The 22,506-nt window shown below is 36.4% G+C and overlaps 1 protein-coding gene across 1 annotated transcript in view; it reads right to left on the bottom strand.

Moving 5' to 3' along the window:
- The window catches only part of LOC117168817, a 163,099-nt gene that overhangs the window by 77,544 nt on the left and 63,049 nt on the right, over window positions 1-22,506 (bottom strand). The window contains exon 3 of the mRNA XM_033354656.1: window positions 16,493-16,758. Within this exon, the coding sequence (XP_033210547.1) occupies window positions 16,493-16,758 (266 nt within the window). The remainder of the gene's footprint in view (window positions 1-16,492; window positions 16,759-22,506) is intronic.

The following is a 22,506-nucleotide window of genomic DNA, read 5'->3' as shown; positions in this document are numbered from 1 at the left end:
CTTGCAAAGTTCGTAGAACTAAATAGTGCGTTCTTTCATTCCATACTAACTTTTTCGTTTATATGTCGCTCTTCCTAATTCAGTTATTTGAAATTATATATCAACAATGAAAAACTCTTGCTTAAAAAGGTGTTAACCTTCTCTTACTAATTTTATAAATCAATGTGTTTAATCAAAAGTATTGATGTTTCTGAAGTCACAAAACTGCGCTCTGCTATGCAGTTCCGCGTCGCGTCGTTTCATCATGTAGAAACTTACGTTTTATTTATTTTCTCATTAACCACTGGCGGCCTCAAGATAAAACTTTCAGACTTGTGAAGAACATATATGGCTTCCTATGAAAAAATCAAAAGAATCGGATGACGAGTATTTCCAAAAACGCAATTTTAGTTTTTTGAGCTTTGAAAAAAATGTGAAATTTCTTTTTAAACATAATTTTTTGTTTATTTGAAAGTACATATAAAAGGTACAGCCAAATTCTATTCTATAAAGAAAATTTTTGTTATCATTTGACATGGACTCCACCAAATTCCTGTTTTGAATCAAAAATTCAACTATTTGGTTAAAAATTCTTTTTTGTTTTTTGTGTTATAAAAATGTTATTAGAGGGATCTGAATAAGAACTCTCAATTCAAGAAAATAACGCTAATTTTTAGCTAGGTGTTAATGGTACAAGAACTTATTTGATTAAGGATTATTACAGATTCATTTAAAATAATCCCTTTAACAATTCTAAGATTTCTAAATATCATTTAGCTGGCCCGAGTTTTTCTTAAAATTTTGAAGTCTCGAAAAATTGAAAAATTGCCTATTCTGGATTTTTTTATCGGTATTTCTAAAAATCTTTTTAAATTTTCTCCAAATTTTACTTTTTAAAAACAAAAAATCCTTTAAAAATTTCATGTGAACCTGAAGAATATTCTTTTATCGAAACCCTTCTAAATTCCGAAACAGCTTACAGACATTTTCTTGAGGTTCCTGGGAAATTGAAATTAATTTTTTTAAATTAGTTTTAAGCGAATATGCTGACATATTTTAAAGAAACTTTTTAAATTTTGCACAATTTAATTCTTTCTAAGAATAGGGAAAGGTCCTATGTAAAATTTGACCCCCCACCCCTTTTACCAAATGTACACGTTTTGAGACCCCCTGAATTTAAAAAACAGGTTTTTACGAATGTGCCCCCCCCCCACACCCAATAGAGGAAGAGCGATGCTTTATGAACCGGAAAAATATCAAAACCAAGGTTTCTCTCAAGCCTAAAGATCTGGCTGAAATGTATGACGAGATTCGTGGACATTTTGCCGAAGAATCCGACTTCTGGGCTATCAATTATTGTGTGTATAATGCAGCGAGAGCTTCGGCCGATGCGAACCGTAAAACAAAACCAACACAAGACAGTACGCGTCCCACATTTAGTGTGTGAATGACTATACCGTATTTGGCAGAAATTTTACCGCCTAGGTTCGAAAGTTCGCACGAGAACTCCGGGCCCGTTATCATACACTTAACAAGTCAAAACTGCTGACCATCAGACAGCATATTATTGAGAGAATACGGATACTATCTGACGCTAAGAGAAGTCTAGAGCGGTGGGAGAGGTGGGTCATAGAAAATCAACAGTTTCTCTCTGACCTATCTCGACTCTTCTAAGACCCTCCAGTTACTGTCGACCCCCCCCCCCCCCCCCCCCCCCCCCCCCCAACAGAGGAGGACGAAGTATGTTGGAGAAAATTCTACGAAGTGCAGCATAGACTGGACGAAGACACAAAAAATATAAATAGCTTCAAGGAGCTGTGTCCTCATAACACCTGATCAAGAATGCCCACCCATCACTATCGAGGAGGTGAAAAAAGTATTAAAAGGGATGAAGAACTATTCCGCACCGGGACCAGTTTGCATGTAAACCTTCTGGTGGAAGAAGTTTCCTTCAACCCATCAGCATTTGGCCCGTATTTTCACCTCATATTTAAAGTCGGAAGAGCCGATTTCGGAGTGGTTTGTGGAAGGGCGCACAGTACTCCTCCCGAAAATAGGCTACTTAGCTGACCCGAAGAATTACAGGCCAATCACTTATCTGAACACACTGTAAAAGATATTCACAGCTATCCTAAATGATAGAATTATTCAGGCAATTAAAACTGTGTGGGAAGAAATACATGAACGAGACTCAAAGAACGGCGTAGCGGGATGTCGGGAAAACCTGCTCATCGATAGATGTGTGTCAAAGATGCAGCATTCTACCAGCGTGACCTATTGATGGCCTGGATTGATCATCGGAAAGCTTTCGATTCGATCTCCCATAGACTTATTATCTGTCTTTTGGAAAGCTTAAAGGTTCATCCGCAAATCGTTAGGTACACAGACAGATTGATGCCGCTTTGGAAAACCAGATTTACTATTTTATCTGGAAAAAATCGTGTGACAACTAACAAGGTCACCTTTCAGAGAGGTGTCTTTCAGGGCGACACCATGAGCCCACTCCTCTTTTGCGTTAAATTATTGCCACTATCTCTAGCACTTCGCCATTCCGACGGGTACTTGTGCAGCAAACCTGCAGATCGAAAGTACGAGGTCACTCATGTATTTTACATGGACAATCTTAAGATCTATGCTAAAAACAAAGAGCAAGTAAATCTAGCTCTAGGGATTGTCGAACGATATACTAAGGAAATTGGAATGGAATTTGGGTTAGCCAAATGCGCCAAGGTTTATTTGAAGCGAGGAAAACTTAATGGCATCCCTGAAGATCCTGAGCTCGTTGATAGAAGCGCTATACGACACATTTGCGCTGGAGAGACTTATACATACCTGGGCGTGCCAAACAGCCGCATTTAGAATGTGACATCTATAAAGGATACTCTCCGAAGCAGATACAAACATCTCATCGGGAAAATTTGGCCTTCCGAACTATAGACGAGGTACAAAGTATCTTCAACGAACAAACTTGCCGTCCCGCTAGTACTCTATTCATTTGGAGTAGTTCCATGGACGAAATACAAGCACAGATCCCTTGACATTGGGGCAAGAAAGGTTATGCACATGAACAAAAGCATACATTTTAAGTCTTCTGTTCCGCAACTGTTCATCGAACGCCGTCAAGGTGGTCGCGGAATATTGAGTCTTGAATATCTTCACAACAGGATTATTCTGGGTACAGCACATAGAGTCGCAAATGGAAAACCCTCTTCTTAAAATGGTCAGGAATCACGAAGAAGTGGCCAAAGGAGCGTTTCTGTTCAAAGCAGCGGAGGAGGCTGCTGAAACACTTGGACTTAACTTCAGTATTAAGGGTGACGAGAATGCATCAAATTTTATCTATCTCGAGTACTCACTCCCGAAAGGCCGGATTAAGAAAGCACAATACAAAAACTTTCGTGAACAGCTCCTCGATAAGAAGATGCACGGTGTCTTCCACAGAAATGTGGAGGATCAGTCAATGTCGTGTGAGCTAACGTTTGCTTTCCTTAATTCACCCGGATTCAATATTCACCCGTGTCAACAATATGCTAAAACACTTGCGCGAAAAATTCAGAAGACAGTAGTTCTTGGATCGCTCCGTGTTCTCAGGGTTCTCGAAATTTTTGCCCAATCGTCGTACTGATTCCGGTACAGACTGTAACAGGAGCGGGTGCTAATCTGAAAAATTGCAGCCGCTCCCAGCGAAATCGCGGTAGAATTTCAGCCACATCCACGTTTTACGACCGTGAGATAGGTGGTTAATGTCTGTAACGGAATCAATACGACGATCCGGCAAAAGTCTCGTGCACCCTGAGGACACGGAGCGACCCAAGGACGACCGCCTTCTGCATTTTTCCCGCAAGTGTTTTAGCATATTGTTCACACGGAGGGATGTTTTCAGGCTATTAACCAGTGAAAGCTTGGAACCTCCAAGAGCGCCCATGATAAGGACGATTAGTTTAACATAATATTCCGGGTACAAGCGTTGAAACTCCCTTATATGTTCTTTATACCTCTCTTTCTTTTCATTCTCCTTGGCTATGATGTTTTTGTCAGTTAGTGCCGAAAATTTGAAAACGAACATGGTTCGCTTCTCGAAGTCAAGAAGAACCATGCCTGGCCTCGAGTGTGCAACCCAAACAATTATCGAGAATATGAAGTTCCAGTATATGCGGCACTTCCCATTTTATATAATTGACTCGATTTCCCTAGGAGCGTTTAGAGTAGTGATATTAAGGTTAATGCCGTAAGAGTGACAGAGATGGTATTAAATCATTCTTAGTGCCGCATCGAGCCTTTGGATGTAGGTCGTTCCCGCATGAGTTGCACAACTAGATAGTATGTGAGCTAAATGCTAGGGGTGTGCATGGCACCCTCTGCTGCATGCCAAAATGAAACGCTTCGAACCAGACCCTTTCTGGCCGAATTAAGGAAAGCAAACGTTAGCTCACACGACATTGACTGATCCTCCACATTTCTGTGGAAGACACCGTGCATCTTCTTATCGAGGAGCTGTTCACGAAAGTTTTTTTATTGTACTTTCATAATCCGGCCTTTCGGGAGTGAGTACTCGAGATAGATAAAATTGGATGCATTCTCATCACCCTAAATACTGAAGTTAAGTCCAAGTGTTTCAGCAGCCTCCTCCGCTGCTTTGAACAGAAACGCTCCTTTGGCCACTTCTTCGTGATTCCTGACCATTTTAAGAAGAAGGTTTTCCATTTGCGACTCTATGTGCTGTACCCAGAATAATCCTGTTGTGAAGATATTCAAGACTCAATATTCCGCGACCACCTTGACGGCGTTCGATGAACAGTCGCGGAACAGAAGACTTAAAATGTATGCTTTTGTTCATGTGCATAACCTTTCTTGTCCCGATATCAAGGGATCTGTGCTTGTTCTTCGTCCATGGAACTACTCCAAATGAATAGAGTACTAGCGGGACGGCAAGTTTGTTCGTTGAAGATACTTTGTACCTCGTCTATAGTTCGGAAGACCAAATTTTCCCGATGAGACGTTTGTATCTGCTTCGGAGAGTATCCTTTATAGACGTCACATTCTAAATGCGGCTGTGTGGCACGCCCAGGTATGTATAAGTCTCTGCAGCACAAAGGTGTCGTATAGAGCTTCAATCAACGAGCTCAGGATCTTCAGGGATGCCTTTAAGTTTTCCTCGCTTCAAATAAACCTTGGCGCATTTGTCTAACCCAAATTCCATTCCAATTTCCTTAGTATATCGTTCGACTATCCCTAGAGCTAGATGTAGTTGCTCTTTGTTTTTAGCATAGATCTTAAGATCGTCCATGTAAAATACATAAGTGACTTTGTACTTTCGATCTGTAGGTTTGCCGCACAAGTACCCGTCGGAGTGGCGAAGTGCTAGAGATAGTGGCAATAATGTAAGGCAAAAGAAGAGTGGGCCCATGGTGTCGCCCTGAATGATACCTCTGTGAAAGGTAACCTTGTTAGTTGTCACACGATTTCTTGCAGGAAAAATAGTGAATCTGGTTTTCCAAAACGGTATCAATCTATCTATGCACCTAAAGATTTGCGGATGAAACTTCAAGTTTTCCAAAAGACAGATCATAAGTCCATGGGAGGTCGAATTGAAAGCTTTCCGATAATCAATCCAGGCCATCGATAGGTCACGCTGGTAGAATGCTGCATCTTTGACACACATCTATCGATGAGCAGGTTCTACCGACATTCCGCTACGCCTTTCTTTGAGCCTCGTTGTTCATACATGTCTTGCCACACAGGTTCAATTGCCTGAACAATCCTATCATTTAGGATAGCTGTGAATATCTTATACAGTGTTTTCAGACAAGTGATTGGCCTGTAATTCTTCGGGTCAGCTAAGTTGCCTATTTTCGGCAGGAGTATTGTGCGCCCTTCCACCAACCACTTCGGAATCGGCTCTTCCGACTTTAAATTTGAGGTGAAAATACGGGCCAAGTGCTGATGGGTTAAAAAAAACTTCTTCCGCCAGAAGGTCTTGATACCATCTGGTCCCGGAGCAGAATAGATCTTCATCCCATCTTCATTGGCCCCCCCAGCTCTAGAGAGGTCGGCATTGTTGGCTGACCCATTATCGGGAGTCCTGCGCGTTCTTTTGTTTTGAACCGCACTTACTACAACTATGTTTGGTGTCGTCATTGTTGATCCCACGAGAAGCTACGAAAAGAGGTTCATCCATCCTTGTTGAGCCCCGCATGCAGGGATAAGGCTGCGTACTCTGAGAGGTCGCCGGATATCCCAGAGTTACCGTTCTAGAAACCTCACCCATGTGCCAATCAGCTTTCGGCACTGTTTTCACATCTCCGCTTTGGGATTAATTCCTTCGGGATCAACCCTGGACAATTGGCCGCGACTACCTATTAATTTTTGTAACCATATTCAGCAGAAACCCTTAGCACAGGACCCTCTATCCACAACCCGAGGACGCGCTCGGTGGCTTTGTCATAGGCCCTTCGGTTTGACAGGATTGTTCGAAGAATTGAGCCTGTGCGGAAAGATATGTATGGACAACGTGGCTCGAAAAAAGGTTTATCAGGATGCCGAGAGAACCTGCTAATTGACAGGTGCGTCTAAACCATTAACGCGCCCTGTCAATGATCTGGATTGACTAACGGAAAGCTTTCGATTCAACCTCTCAGACTTATCATCTGTATGTTGGAAAGCTTGAAGGATAATCCACACAGAGTGAATTGCATAAAGAGATTGATGCCTCTTTGGAAAACTAGATTTATCAGCATATCTGGAAAATATCCATTTGCAATGAACAATGTCACCTTCTATAAGGGCGTCTTTCAGGGTGACACCATGAGTCCTCCGCTTTTTTGCATCACACTTCTTCAGAATGCTTTAAATATCGCCAAGCAGTACACAGGAGATATTGGTATGGACTTTCGATTAGAAAACTGCGCAAAAATTTATCTGAAAAAACGAAAGATTATTGGCGTTGCCGAGGACCCTTAGCTTGTAGACATAAGTGTTATTAGACATCTTGGTACTGGAGAGACATATACGCACCTGGGCGTGCCTCAAAGCCGCATTCATGGCACAACATCAGTGAAGGAGTCTCTCCGAAGCAGATACAAGCATCTTTTTCGGAAGATTTGGTCTTTACATCTGTCGGCGATTAACAAGGTATCTGCGACGGACATGCTTGCAGACCCATTCCTGCTGTATTAGTTTAGGGTGGTTCATTGGGCGAAGAATGAGCTTAGGGCCACGTGATGAGTAGGTCACGTGACCAGATTCCTACCTTACCGCCACTTTTTTTTATTTCCCAATTTATATACACACGAACTTCACATCGAGTTGAAAATTTGGGACGCTAAACAACAAGAACTAAGAATGGTGGGTCTGGTCCTAAATTGTTATAATTATGAAAAAAGTTTTTTTGTGTGAATAATTTTTTTGTTTCTTTATAATTATTAAAGTTTAGGACCAGACCCGCCTGTCTTATTGCTTCTTATTTGCTATCCCAAATATTCCAATCGATGTGGAGCTTCATGTGAAAATAAGTTGGGAAAGAAGAAAGGTGACGGTAAAGTAGGAATCTGGCCACGTGACCCACTCGTCTCATGGCCTTAAGGCCCTTGATATCGCCACACGTAAGATCAGGCATATGCATAAATGCTTGCATATTAATTCCTCTGTTCGGCAATTATACATTTCATACCGTCAAAGCGGAATTCTGAATCTCCACTGTCTTCACAATCGAATTGTTCTAAGTACAGCCTACATCGTTGCAAATAGTAAAGATCCTCTCCTAAACATGGTCAGGAACGACGAGAAAATTGGCACAGGAACGTTTCTTTACGAAACGACAGAGCAGGCGACCGAGACCCTTGGCCTGAATTTGGACATTAGAAGTGAGGAAAGCGCATTACTTTATCTAGATACTTCTTTTTTAAAGCCGAAGTGACAAAAGCAGACGTTGAAAAATTCCACCAAGAACCTAGAACACATATTATCTAGGTGTCACACCCACGCGAGAACTACGTATCTCTACAGACACAATGCGGCCTTAGGAGTACTTTATTACCATATTTGTCGCTCTTATGGTGTTGGCCAAAAGGGTCAAACGAGAAGTGCCAAACTTTGTGAAACCACAATTTTCGGGCAACCGTCTCCATCGCAAACTCGAGGCCTGACATATGTCTCCAAGACTTCGTGAAACGAACTATATTCGTGATCGAATTCTCGTCTCCGGCCGACTGCAACATCACTGCTAAGGAGTAGGATAATGAGGAGAGATATCAAGAACTCTAAAGCGAGCTGCAACGACTGCACCCAAAATATTTGGTATATATATAATATTTGGTGCATTCGGGGGTGCAAAGCTATCACTGGTTCGTAACCTTAAGGTGAAACGGTAACTTCCTCCAAATAGTTTCAGCAAAACCACTCGCAAAATAATGCATTAATTCAAATTTTGTTTTTTGCATTGTTAGAAGTAAATCGAAATCTATTGCGGGCTTTTCTCTTCAAAATTCATTTTTTTTTTTCATTTTTTTAAATTTTTATTGACAAAATCTTCAGATTATCTAATTCCGAAAATTTTGGATGTTAAAAACGGGAAAAGCCCGCCATGCGGAAAGTAATAATAAACATAATATCAATAAAAAAAGATTAAAGTATTCATTTATTCAAACAAGGTTTTGCTGAAAACAAAGTAAAATAAACCAGGAAAAATTCTGCGTAAACCGGTTTTTTAGTTCCCGGCTTTGCCGCCAGTGGTCACTACTGATTTATTCTTGATTTGAGACTATCCTTGCGAAAACTGCAATGTTGGTAACATTAGAGAACTTATACCTGCGTATACCTCAGAACGAGACGAAGCCCTTGCTTATGACTCATTATTTGAGAAAATATAAAATTATGATAAAGATATTACAGAATTTCCAAAGTTATTGAAGTATTTTGAATTAATACAACGGAAAAATATACTAATTTCACCATTTATTCCAGGTCAAACAATGTGAGATTCTTTCAGAAAGGTTTTCTTTCTGCCAAACCTCTTGAAAAATAATGCAAAAATTGCAATTTCGATTATTTAATGTTTATTGCTACATATATTGATAAGGCGGGCTTCTTTCGAAATTAAATTATATCCCAAACTACACTTTTAGTATTTAATAAATAAAATGGAAGTGATTATTAATCAATTTATCTTTTCGTAGATTTCGTTAAAAAAGTGTTTTTTTTTCTACCAAAACACTCGAAAAATAATGCAATACTTGCACTTTTGTTTATTTAATGTTGATCGACATACTCTTTTATTTGTCAGACTTCTCTCGAAATTAAATTATATTTGAAACTACACTTTTAATATCAATAAAATAAAAGTGATTATTAATAAATTTATCTTTCCTTAGATTTCGGTAAAAACGTTTTTTTTTTCTATCAAAACACTCGAAAAATAATGCAAAATTTACACTTTTTTTATTTAATGTTGATTGATATACTTTTACATTAAGCGGGCTTCTCTTGATATCAAATTATATTCGAAACTACACTTTTAATATAACTAAAATGGAAGTGATTATTAATCAATTTATCTTTCTGTAGATTTCCGTAAAAAAGTGCTTTTTTCTACCAAACACTCAAAAAATAATGCAAAGTTTGAACTTTTGTTAATTAAAAAAATTTTTGAATTCCAGGAATTAGAAAATTGACGACAATTTAAAATTCTCCAATTTAAAAATTCCTAAATAATAAAACTTCCTATACAGCTTATGACATCACTGAATTTGAAAAAGAAGAACAATATAAAATTTACGTGATATAATTTCTGAAATAACAAAATATTCGATACTGTAATTTTCTAATTAGTACATTTTCTATTTAGAATATTTTATTCTTGTAGAATTTTCAGTCGTCCTCCTGAAGCGGATTAGGTTTTGGGATTCTAGGAGCTGAATGAAATTGCTTGACCGCGCCACGCCCCGAAGACCCGAACAGTGGCCCAAATATGACAATTTGTCCAAAACAGCCTATCCTTAGAGCAGTGGTCGGCAAACTTTTTGCTTGATTTTCAGGTATGGTCAGGCTCCACCCGACTTTTTTTTCTACTACTTTTCGGTCTATTCATGTACCTTAGTGTACGTGAGCTTACTCCAGCAAGGGTCTTTTGTCCACAGGCATGTCAAAGTAAGGAAATTTTTTAAGTTTTAATTTTTCAACTAGCGATTTGAAAATAGCATTATCAGCATCTACGAATTTTTCCGATTTCAATGATATATTACTTGTCTTACAAAGTTAAAAATTTGAAGGAGTTTAATATCAAGAAACATCAGCCTTACAGTCAATTTAATACTAAATACTTCTCAGATTCTCTTTTTTGGATGAACAAGTTTTGTCATATTTTTTTCGTAGCTTGTGTCGCTAATCCAAAAAATTTTAATTTTTTAATTTTAGTGTTGTTTTTTACGACTAAAAACAAAATCTATGCGTCCTATCGAAAAGAGATTTATTAGAAATTTGTAGGTCTTTCCAGGGTGCGCAATTTCAGCTCATTCATTTTTTTCATATCTGGCATAGTTGGACCAAAAAATGGAATTTTTGGATTTTTCATTTTTGGTACGATGAAATTGGGAATTTTCAACTTTTCGACCAAATTAAAAAAGTTGTTATGATCATCTTGTAGGGCTTTCAAAAATCAACGTTTTTCTTTTCTTGACTTTTTTTTCATAGCATGCGTTGTTTGGCTTGAAATGTGCATTTTAGTTCATTTTTTTGGATTTTGAAATTCTCTTACTCTGATAATTTTCTTTTTATAGAAAAAAGTCATAAGGATAAATTGTTTGAGTTTCTGAGTACTATAAATAACCGTTCATAGAATTTGAAATCTTGAAAAAATGTGGTTTCAAACATTTTGCAAACGTGCTCACATTTTGAATTTTGATCCAAAATAGCTGGCCTGCAGAATACAGACTACAGACAGACAAACACCATCGTAAAAATCATTTTTTCTGACTCAGCGGGTCTCAAAACGTCGAGATTTGATGAAAACCGACAAAGTGAAATTTTACATAAAACCAATACCTTCTCATTAGGATGAAAATGTAAAAAGACCATTACATACAAAATTGCTCTCACTTCGAGTATACGAACAGCAACACATTATTAAATTGAACAAAATTTAATTAAATTGTCGAGTTGGAGGAATATGAAACTTTCAAATATTTTAGATTTTAGCTTTACGATTTATCACCGTGATAAATTGCAAAATTACCAAAAAAACGTGTTTTGTTCATAAAATCAGATTTTGTGGGCGCACAGAAAATTTATAAACACAATTTTATTAATTTAATTTTTTTTCTTATTGGATACGAATACATTATTTGATATTTCACGCGCATATTGTGTAGACGAGATATTTGTCAATTTGCTATATTTCCCTTCAGCTGAGCAGGTAAGCCGAGAAACATGGTTTGATAAAAATAGTTGAATATTGTCTGTCTCTCTCGTTGCTAAGTTTCTCTTTCTAACAGGTCAAAAATTTTACCAACCGAATCCTACCAATTTTCGGGTATGAGGTTGTCTTCATACTTGCCAGGGGGCACTAGAATGTATTTCCGATTTTATTATAGATGTCACTGCAGTCATTGCCGTCCTCAGCCAAACCTACCGTGTCGCCTTAAAGCCATGCCAGCGTGCCAGAAATATGCCAAGGTGCTTACGACATCGTTGCAGAAAGCTGCCATCCTTGGATCGCTTCGTGTCCTCAAGACACACGAGGGTTTCGCCGGCCTGTCGTTGTCATTTCATCGTGCCGTGTGACCACCCATCTCACGGTCGTGAGACGTGGTCATGGGTGTGCTTTACCGCGGTTTTACTGAGAGCCAATGTCATTTTTAGATGACAGTTGCTCCTGGTAGGACCATGCGGTGGTTATTTAACCCTTTTTTAATTATAGAATTAAAAAAAAAAATTTTTAAAAGTTATTTAACCCTTTTTAATTATAGAATTAAAAAAGGGTTAAATAACCACCGAAAATTCCTACTGGGAGCAACTGTCATCTAAAAATGACATCGACTCCCAGTAGTTATAAATTCAACCATTTGTGCGGAAAATTTAAATATATTTTTTAGTAGAAAATTAATTTTATAACTTAAACGTTGAACTTTTTGTTTAAAGTTTGAAATATTTGGAAAATTTGTTGTTTAATGGCTGAAAACTTAATTATTTTATAACATATTTCGTATTTTTTCTCGTGATTTATAAAAATCTTTAAAAGTTTTAAAATCATTTTAAATTTTCTCGAAAGATTAATTTTTGAAACGAAAAAATTCTTCGAAATTTTCCTATGATTTTTAAGAATATTCTCTTGAAAATACTCACAATTCTTAAAAATTTTCTAAAGATGCTGCTCGAAGTCTTTAAAAATCGAAATTAAAAAAACAAATATTTTAATCTTCTGTAGTCAAAAATTATTTTCGAATCTTTCCAAATTGATCCTTTTTAGAGACACATTCGACTATTTGCTTCAAAATTTAAATATATTTTTTTAATTATTATTTTTGGGTAGAAAATTAGTTTTTAAGGTTAGAAATTTATCTTTTTTATTTAAAGTTGAAATATTATGTGAGAATTCGTTGTTTTCATTGGAAATTTAATTATGCTATTTGCTTTTTTCTTCTTTTAAAGATTATCTTTTTAGTTGAAAATTTATTCTTTAATTAAAAATGTAACTGTTTCTTCAAAATTCGTATTTCTAAAATATGCATAATAATTTGGAAATGCTTTCAAGCTTCAAAATATTTTTAATCACTTCAACACTTCAAAAATTTATAAATATCATTGAAACGGACCCGAATTTTTCTTAAAATTTGGAAAAATCTTGAAAAATTATAAAAATTTCTACAATAAATTCTGGATTTTTTTCTCGGAATTCTTAGAAATCTTTTTAAATGTTTAAAATTTTTTTTGAGTTTTCATATGAATTTTAAGAATATTCTTTCATTCTTTTGAAAGCTTTTTAAAAGTTTCTAAATTTGTTGTTCGTAATCTTTAAAAACCTGCATTTTGATTTAATTGTTTTGAAATGTTTTCCTTTAAATATATACTTTAAAACTAGAAGCGAGATATCTTTTTTCTTAAAAGATTTCATATAAAATATAGATTTCTAAGACTTTGAAAAACAATGATTGTTTTCATTTTTGTTAAACTAATTTGAAGACAATATTTAAAAAGGTTTCAAGATAATACAAACATTTTCTCTAGATTCCCGGGAACCTTGAAAATTATATTTTTCTTTTTTTTTTGGAGTTAATAAAAACATAATTTTCAGAAGATTCTTAAGAAAACTCAAAAAGATTACTGAATATTTCACATACGTCAAAGCGATTTTTTATAGAAAAAGAATTACACGGAGGAACAATGCGATGTACTCACGTTGAAATTGATAACCGCTAAGCATTCGGACGATGCGCTAAGCGTTTAGGCAACGCGCAATACGTTAATATAATTGCATGTATACTTGCCTTTAACTGGCTAAACCAAGCCAAACTGCAACGCTGGGAGTTGATTTTGTATTTGGAGTGTTTTTATTAAACGCTTAGCGTTGAAGGTAAATTGTGAAAATTGGCACAAATGTCACTTGGTGATAGAAATCGAATTTCGCGTTTAAAGCTCGATAACATGCAGTTATATGAACGCTTTGCGCGTTGCCTAAGCGCTCAGCGCATCACCCGAGCGCTTAGGGCTTATCACTTTCAACGCGATTACATCGCATTGTTCGTCCGTGCAATTCTTTTTCTGCATAAAAAAGGCACGAGGTCAATGTAAAGGGTGGAAAAAAGGCGGATATATTCCACTCCACAGGTACAAATATGTACCAAAATCTGAATTTTAAATCGTCGTAGTGCAAAAACTTCATAATTTGAGTTTCTGCTATGAGCATTTTTTGATCAGGAGAGCATAAGCTAAAAAATGACAAAAACTTTAAAAATTCCACCGGCAATTAGGAGAAAAAGTACTACAAAATGTAAGTTTGGTTTAAAATTGTTTGAAATTTTTCAAATTATAAATTATTTTAACATCATCTAATTTTTTTAAACTTTTTTATGCCTTTAAAAGCGTGAATAATGTACAAATCGTGTACTGCAGTAGCAAAAACTTCATAACAGCCTTATTTCCTAATACTGAAATATATAATATTGAGAAATCATATGAAATCAAAATATTCTTCTTTAGGGGCATTCACAAAATACGCGATACATTTTTCAGGAACTTTTGACCCCCTCACCCACTGCGTGAAATTTTTTGCATTGGCCTTAATATGGAGAATGATACTTCGAAAGATCCCGCCCTAAACGTATCACGTGTTTTTTGAATGACCCCTTATTTAGAAACTTTGATTTACACAACTGATATGCTGCATTAAATTCGTAATGTATATTGATAGACTTATTTAGCAGACAGTTATTATTTAAAAAGGCTTTTTTGAGTGAATGAGAAAATTCTTAAAAACTCAAGAAAAAAATTTTAGCTGCGCAAATAAAAACCAAATAGATTTGGACAAGCACACAAATCGGATGCATTTTGGAAAGAAAGCCGGCTTTAAAAAGTCAAAAAATGAAAATTAATGGTTCTTTATTTGGAGATCTACGAACATCCTCTTCTTCTTTTCTTGCTGTGTTTGTGATATTATTAATGTCAATTATTTTCAAACAAACGAAAAAAAAAATAAATTAAATTATTTGAACAAAGTAAAAATTTTGTAAACTGTATAATCATTAACTCACATTTGAATACATTTATAAAAAATTGAATACTTCTACTTGCTGGGTATGTATTTTTGTTATTCAAGAGTCATTGTCTCATCATGCTAAAATTAGGTTCTTCATTAATCAGAGGATAGCGCGTCGGACTTCCATACAGGAGGTCTGGGGCTCGATTCCTGAGCCGGTACCAATGGAAATTTTTCTATGTACTTCTATCGGGGCGTCGATGGTTCGAAACCCACCTTAAACTGTAGGTCCCCTCACTTCTGATAAGGTATAATGACAACATATATGTGTTAAATTGGTCGTTGCGGTCTCGAACTACAATGTCAGCAATCTCCTCTAAAGCCTGACGATCCCAAGAGTCACAACTTGAGACGCATGGATGATATAGTAGCTTTTTTATGGTGTAAATGTCCACCCTCAGACAGTCATTCCTTCATAAAGATTAAGCGATTTTGGTCTGCTACATATTGCATTTAAAAATAGTAGATGGTGTAGGTACAACACTTTTTTGACTTGAAAGTACGTAAGAACAGCACATTCATTAAGTTCACTTATTAACTTCATCCTGCTTCGGGGTAGTTGACCGACCTCCTGTATTTTCAAAACAGCTTCACTAGCTAAAAATTCTGATGTTATTCAAGGGTAACGTATGTTTCTTGGCTTCAGTGGAGATCTCGTAGGAGTCATCGGTTGGGGTCTCTAAAGTGAAGCACACTCTTCCAGCAGCGCAGCTGATGGTTTGCTGCTTGCGACTGATTGTCTGCCTGAACAGTAGCCGTGACGGGCGTTCCAGTGAAATCTACTTGATTTTCTCGTAGCTCGCCAATACCCCCATCCCGCATGACCCCAACGCCAATACAAGAAAACCTCCTGATTATTGTTTTTTGTTCAAATTTTTTTCAGGCGAACCTTGTTTTTTCGTGCATCAGCCACGAACTATGACAGGCACGTGTTGAGTTGAAAGCGTTAAATTGTAAAACGATGATGAAAACTTCTTTAGTAGAAGTCATTTTAAAATCAAATTTATCTTTGGATCATAAGGTTTCAGTCACCCACTTGCTGATGTTCTAGTAAGTTTCTTACAATGTGACAGGTGTTTAGTAAACCCGACTTTTGAGCTGCTGCCAGTGACTGCTGCCTTCTGACTGATAGGCTTGGACATAGGAAACACGAGACTAGGCATGTCATTGCGGGGTTGATACAATGAGGGGGGAGGTCCACTATCTTTTTATGTCCCGCGACAAACATGGCGGCGCTCACATGTTTATATTTTATTGCACAGTTTGCTGGCAAAAAACGCTCGTGCGCATAATCAAGTGGCACATCGTAAGCTGGCGGCTCTCCCCACTCATCGAATTCTCCCCCTCCCGTGAAATCAACACCGCTCACCAAAAGTTAGGATGGCATGCCTAGTCCCGTGTTTCCTATGTCAATGCTGGTAGGTGTTTTAAATGTTCAGTGCATAATGCGCGAAAATTGCATTTAGTCCAAATCGCAATAGGATGAATAGATACATGTTTTATGTTCATCCAGATTATCTCTACTTTATGCCTCAGCACGCTCTACTGGTGGATCTTAGTTATATAGGTTGCCTACAAATTCCGGTTAAGTGGACAAGCAATTTTGATGATGTAGACTTTATCTATCCATTAATTACAGAATACTTTCAAAGCATCCGATATTTTTTATTTCAATATTAGTAGTCTTTATTAATCTTCAATAACATGAATTTTATCAAATCGATTGAAAATATATGTAAGTAAATCGTAATAACAATATGGACTGACCTGTAGATTCTTACTGATGACATGACCTTGATTGATCTTGAAACCTTTGAGGTTTCTTGCTTGAACAGCATTAATAATTTTTATAGTTCGAACTTCTTTAATGTCAGTTGTGTTTAGTGGAAGAAGTAAAGATCTTGAATTACGAGATCCAATGGGTGTAACACGTATTAGCTGTCGAATTTTACGCTTTCCATTACACGAGATGTTTCGTAGATGTATTGTATTGTCCGGTGTCGTAACTTGTACTCGTTCTTTTGCACTCATATCTGCAAAAGTTAAATGAACATCATACAATGCTCAGTTCCTCGAAATAGATATATCTACTATCGGCGAGAAAAACATAGGCATCAGCCTTTAAAGCTTAACAACTAAGTCAAACAAAAAACAGTCATATAAAAGCTGAAAGTGTTCTACGTTAATGAGCTTGAAGACGTTTATGTAAAAAAATTGCTGTGCTTAGCAGACTGAAAAATGTAAAAAAAAGTAAGGATTTTTGGGTGCATTTGAGAACAGTCAAGTTTAAACTGCAAACTGCAATTGATAGGCTCTGTATTTATTTTTAATCACCCGGAAGGATTTGTTACGTCTTCTTTTTTGTGAAAATCGCGATATTTTCAGACATTTTTTTTGTTGGAAAGCAAGTGACAGAAAGCAAGGGGGCTCTTTTTTTGTTTTACTGCCGACCGCTGGTGCCATTCTTCGGCCCCTAGTTCTGAATGCTTGGATGGCACCTGGCCACGGGTCAAGGAAAGGGACCAGCGGTCGGCAGTTTGAATCGCTTTAATATCTGTATTAGAACTGAAGATAATGTAGTTGCACATTTTTGTACTTTTAAGCAACAATTTTTATTATTTTTTAAATTTATCAACTGCAGCTGGTTCACAACAGTTTGACTCATACTCATGAATATTTCAAATTTTTTCCATCGCCCCTTGAATAAGAAATAATGCTCTAAACTTGACTGTTCTTAAATGTACCCAAAAATCCTTACTTTTTTTACATTTTTCAGTCTGCCAAGCACAACAAATTTTTTACATACACGTCTTCAAGCTCGTTAACGTAGAACACTTTCAGCTTTTAAATGACTGTTTTTTTGTTGCGCTAGCTTTTTTTTTGACTGAGTTATTAAGCTTCAAAGGCAGATGCCTATAGTTTTCTCGCAGATAGTAGTATAGACCTTAGCCCCTAATGTAAAAACAGCAGTTTTTCAAGTGCATAAACCTGAAAGTACCAGCATACCCAAAATAATTTTTCCAAAAACCACTTTTTCGTCTTCAAAACTGCTCCTTAGAAGAATTTTACACTAAAAGTGGAACTTACTCTCTTCAGAATTTTTTTTGGAATCATACTCCTCCCAGGCATAGCTCACTATCAAACTCGTGCTATGCTAAACAAATAACATGCACTGTTCAGTAATTCTCAAGAAAAATGGTTTTAGAAAAATCCAAGCAAGTTACATGGAAGTCGTCGCGAACGCCTTTTAACCCGCTAAGGACTAAACGTCCGTTTTTCCAACACTTCCTTCAGCGACATTTTCTGCTGCCGAATCGATTGTTAACAAGTTTTAAAATTATAAATTCTTGTGTAAAATTTCCTGAACTTTCAAAATACGTCATGAGAATTGCAAAACAATCCAAACTGAACAATGATATTCGTTTAACAAAAAATATATATTTTCCATTGCATCAAATCTTTATTTAATTCTTTTCGTCTCGAATTTGTGAAGATAAACTTATAAAAAGTGAAATTCTTGCGTCCATGGACCCTAAGCATCAAAATGTTATGGGTTAGTTTTCCGAAATTCGAGCCGTGATAAGATTTTCGTAATTCAAGATGGCGGATCCAATATGGCTGTCAAAAACTACTGAAACATTCCGATTTTCATCCAAATTCGCACATGGAAGTTTTTGGGACCGCTGATGACGAATCCGTGATTAGATTTTCAAAATTCAAGTTGGCGGATCCAATATGGCTGCCAAAAATTACTGAGACATTCAAATTTTTATAAAAATTCGCACATGGGGTTTTTTGGGTCCGCTGATGAAGAATCCGTGATCAGATATTCAAAATTGTGGATCCAATATAGCTGCAAAAAATGACTGAAACATTCCGATTTTCATTAAAATTTACATATGGGGGTTTTTGGTTCTCCGATAAAGATCCGTGATCAGATTTTCAAAATTCATTATGGCGGAACCAATATGGCTGCCAAATATTAGTGAAATAGTCCGATTTTCATAAAAACTTGCATATGGGGTTTTTTGGGGGCGTTCATGGCGAATCCGTAATCATAGTTTCGAAATTCGAGATGTTGAATCGAACACCGCTGTCAAAAATTATGGAAAAATGGTTATCAATTTCATTTGCATCAGTCAAATGTTTTTTCGCGTTGATGTATACATCACCGTTGTCCAACTCTTACCACGTGGAGGTAAACGTTTACAAGAGTCTTATTTTATTTAAAAAATTCTTTTTAATTTATTTATTTGTATTTCTTTCGGTTTTTCCATCTTTTTTTGTTCTTATTGTTCTATATACATCTTATTTTCCTTAATATTTATGTTTTTGAAGGCCATCATCAATTTCTGGTTATACATTAGGGAAAACTATTTATGTAAAGTTGGGAAACATTTGGAGCACATGTAAGGATCACGGACCGTGCATATTTTTTGTGTTCTTGTAGAGCATTTCGAGAAGTTTGTGCAGTTTTTTTTGCAACTACAGACTTATGTGCTATTGCTCCTTGCTTTGGAGCCTTCACGAGATAGTCAGGAGTAATATCTAATGCCACATCTTTTGTTTCATTTCTTTCATCTGATCGAAGGCATCAATTTACTGCAGTGATAATCATGTCGATCGACTCCACCCATATTTTTGTTGTAAATGGTAAAAGGTTTAGGAAAAGGTTATCAGTCTGTCCTTTCGAGCGGCCTTTCATTGAAGATAAAGGTGTAACACCTGCAGCTGTAGAAAGTAATGAGACAGGTGTCGAATTCATTATTGTGATATAATTTATTCCACTCTTTTTCATGTTTCACGATAGAAGATCCGCATTGAGCTTTTTTGTCCATATCATTACTAACGCCAGTGACTCTGTTCGCTCTGACTGTACCTGTAGCCTGTACACCAACATTTTTCAGATGAACCAATATATCGGGATTGCAGAAGAAATTGTCAAAGTATATATGATAGTCTACTACCTTTCTCGGCACGACTGTGGTTAGAAGTCCTTGGAGCATCTTCAAGACCATTTGACTGCCCAAAGAACATTTGTCCAGTGTAATATTATTTTGTTGGTAATAAGGGTTGGACCCTTTTCCACAGCAAATGTCGCAGTCGAATAAGTATCCTTTAGGATTAATTATAAACCACAGTTTCACACCAAAATTTACTGATTTTCCTTCATTATGGTTTCAATACGGTACTTCCGTAATACTTGACCTTCGTCTCATCAATTGGTAGAGCAGTCGAAAAGAAAACAAATTGTTTTATATTTTTCTAAAAATCTCGAAAGAACCACGTACCCGCCAAGCTCGGTCAGTAGAATCTTATCACTAGGTCGTGAAAGTTTTATTCTCGATTAGATCGTGAAAAATGTTTCAGGACTCATTACTGCAGATAAGGATTTCAAGCTAATAGAGGATCAGTGGACCAATAGTATTTTTGACACTTTCTACTGTTGAAAATCGACATTATAATAATTCCTACGAATATATATTTAAATCGTGAAGAGAAAGGTCGCAACTATTACTAGCTGTATAATCAATAATATTATTTTTCAATTCTCCCGAAAAAATATTCTAAGACTTCTGCAAAAGATGCGTTCATAATTTTCTTCCTCTTTGATTCAGACATAAAAAATTCATTCTCAGTGATTCCATGAGACGTTTTTTCACCATCCAACCATTCAAAAATGTGATTTGGTTCAAGTTTTGATTGATTGTGTATCTATAACGGACATTTTCATAAGAGGTTTTTGGGATCATGTCTGATACGTGGATGAGCTAGTCATTGTCATGATTTTCAAAATCTTCTGAATCAAAATCAGTCTCAAATTAATCGGAATTTTCTGCTTCGAAATTCATGGCATCATCATTCTCGTCTTCGCAATTGACTGTACGATACAAGCCTTTCGGATGTTTTGCATTCGAAGACGTCGACATTTCATATTTTTGTATATTTTTGCACAAGAAAATATAATCAGTGAGTAGTTGCACAGAAAAATACATTTATGACATACTTAAAATTCATGCATGAATTTGGCACAGAGAACAAAGCGCTCGGCTTCTGTTTATAAAACAAATGCATACTGAATTGCAAGGAGTGAATCTAGGCAATATGTAATTATGGAGGATACTTATTCGATTGCGATACGTACCGTGACATTTGAACAATGCAAATGAAATTAATGACCATTTTTCATCATTCTTGTCAGCGGTATTGGATCCTCCATCTTAAATTTTGAAAATCTGGTTACATATTCTTCATCAGTGGTCCCAAAAATCCCCATGTGTAAATTTTTATGAAAATCGAAATGTTTCAGTCATTTTTCGCAGCCATATTGGATCCGCTATTTTGAATTTTAAAAGTCTGATCACGTATTCGTCATCAGCGGTCCCAAGAACCTCCATGTGCGATTTATAAAAATTGGAATGTTTCAGTAATTTTTTGGAGCTATATTGGATTCGCCATCTTGAATTTTTTAAATCTGATCACGGATTTATAATCAGCGGCCCAAAAAGTCCACATGTGCGAAATTTTTATGAAAATCGGAATGTTTCAGTAATTTTTGGCAGCCATATTGGATCCACCATCTCGAATTTTGAAAATCTGATCACGGATTCGTTATCAGCGGTCCCAAAAACCCCCATGTGCGAATTTTTATAAAAATTGGAATGTTTCAATAATTTTTGCAGCCATATTGGATGCGCCATCTTGAATTACAAAAATCTTATCACGGATTCGTCATCAGCAACCCTAAAAACTGTATGCATGCGTGTATTGAAATTTATTTGAAAATATTGCTCCAATACGAAAAATCAGGAATAGAAAAAAATTGGCTATAAAATTTTAAAGCTTAGGGTCCATGGACGCAAGAACTTCACTTTTTAGTGGTATATATTTACACATTCGAGACGAAAATAATCAAATAAAGATTTGATGCAATGAAAAATTTATATTTTTTGTTAAATAAACGAATATCAATGTTTCAGTTTGGATTTTTTGCTATTCTCATGACGTATTTCGAATGTTCAGGAAATTTTACATAAGAATTCATTATTTACACATTTTTTAACAATCGATTAGATAGCAGAAAATGTCGCTGAAGAAAGTGTTGGAAAAACGGACGTTTGGTTATTAACGTGTTAACTGACAGTTAGATCAGGAGGTAGCAACTCCAGATTAATATCCTGAAAGTCTGGGCTCGATTCTTACTACCTACATTTTTTGCAATTTTTTTATTTCTAATTTTTGTTTATATTCCGTCATTCTGATAGAGCAGGATCTTCTCATTCTAAAATGCCCTGCAGCCAAATTTAATACTCTTCATTTAAACAAAACAAAAAATTGTGGTTCTGCTAGCTTAACATTAGGCTAGCAGGACCACACATATAAAAAACGACTTTAGCTATATTTCTTTGCACAATAATTTGGGGTCAATAACAAAATACGTGATACGTTTAGGGGATAGGGGGGGTGCCGAAGTATCATGCTCCATGTTAAGACCAATGGAAAAGGTATCACGCGGGGGGGGGGGGGGGGGGGGGGGGTCGAAGTTCCTGAAAAAGATATCACGTATTTTTTGAATGGCTCATTTAGGGCTCTTAAAATAAGCATACCGTTTAAGCATACCGTTTTAGACTTAAAATATGAAATATAAATTTGTGTCGCTTTGTTTAAACAATTGTTAAAAAAGTGAGAATCAAACCTGCAGCGCCTTTCGTTTGTTATTGTGGGGGAAAAGATATTTAGGATTGTAGCAAATAAGGGAGCGTCCATATATTATGTAACGC

Source organism: Belonocnema kinseyi, chromosome 3, assembly GCF_010883055.1.
Source record: "Belonocnema kinseyi isolate 2016_QV_RU_SX_M_011 chromosome 3, B_treatae_v1, whole genome shotgun sequence".
In the NCBI taxonomy this organism is placed as follows: domain Eukaryota; kingdom Metazoa; phylum Arthropoda; class Insecta; order Hymenoptera; family Cynipidae; genus Belonocnema; species Belonocnema kinseyi.
Note: the sequence above shows the minus strand (reverse complement) of the source record. Positions and strands in the feature narration are given on the sequence as shown.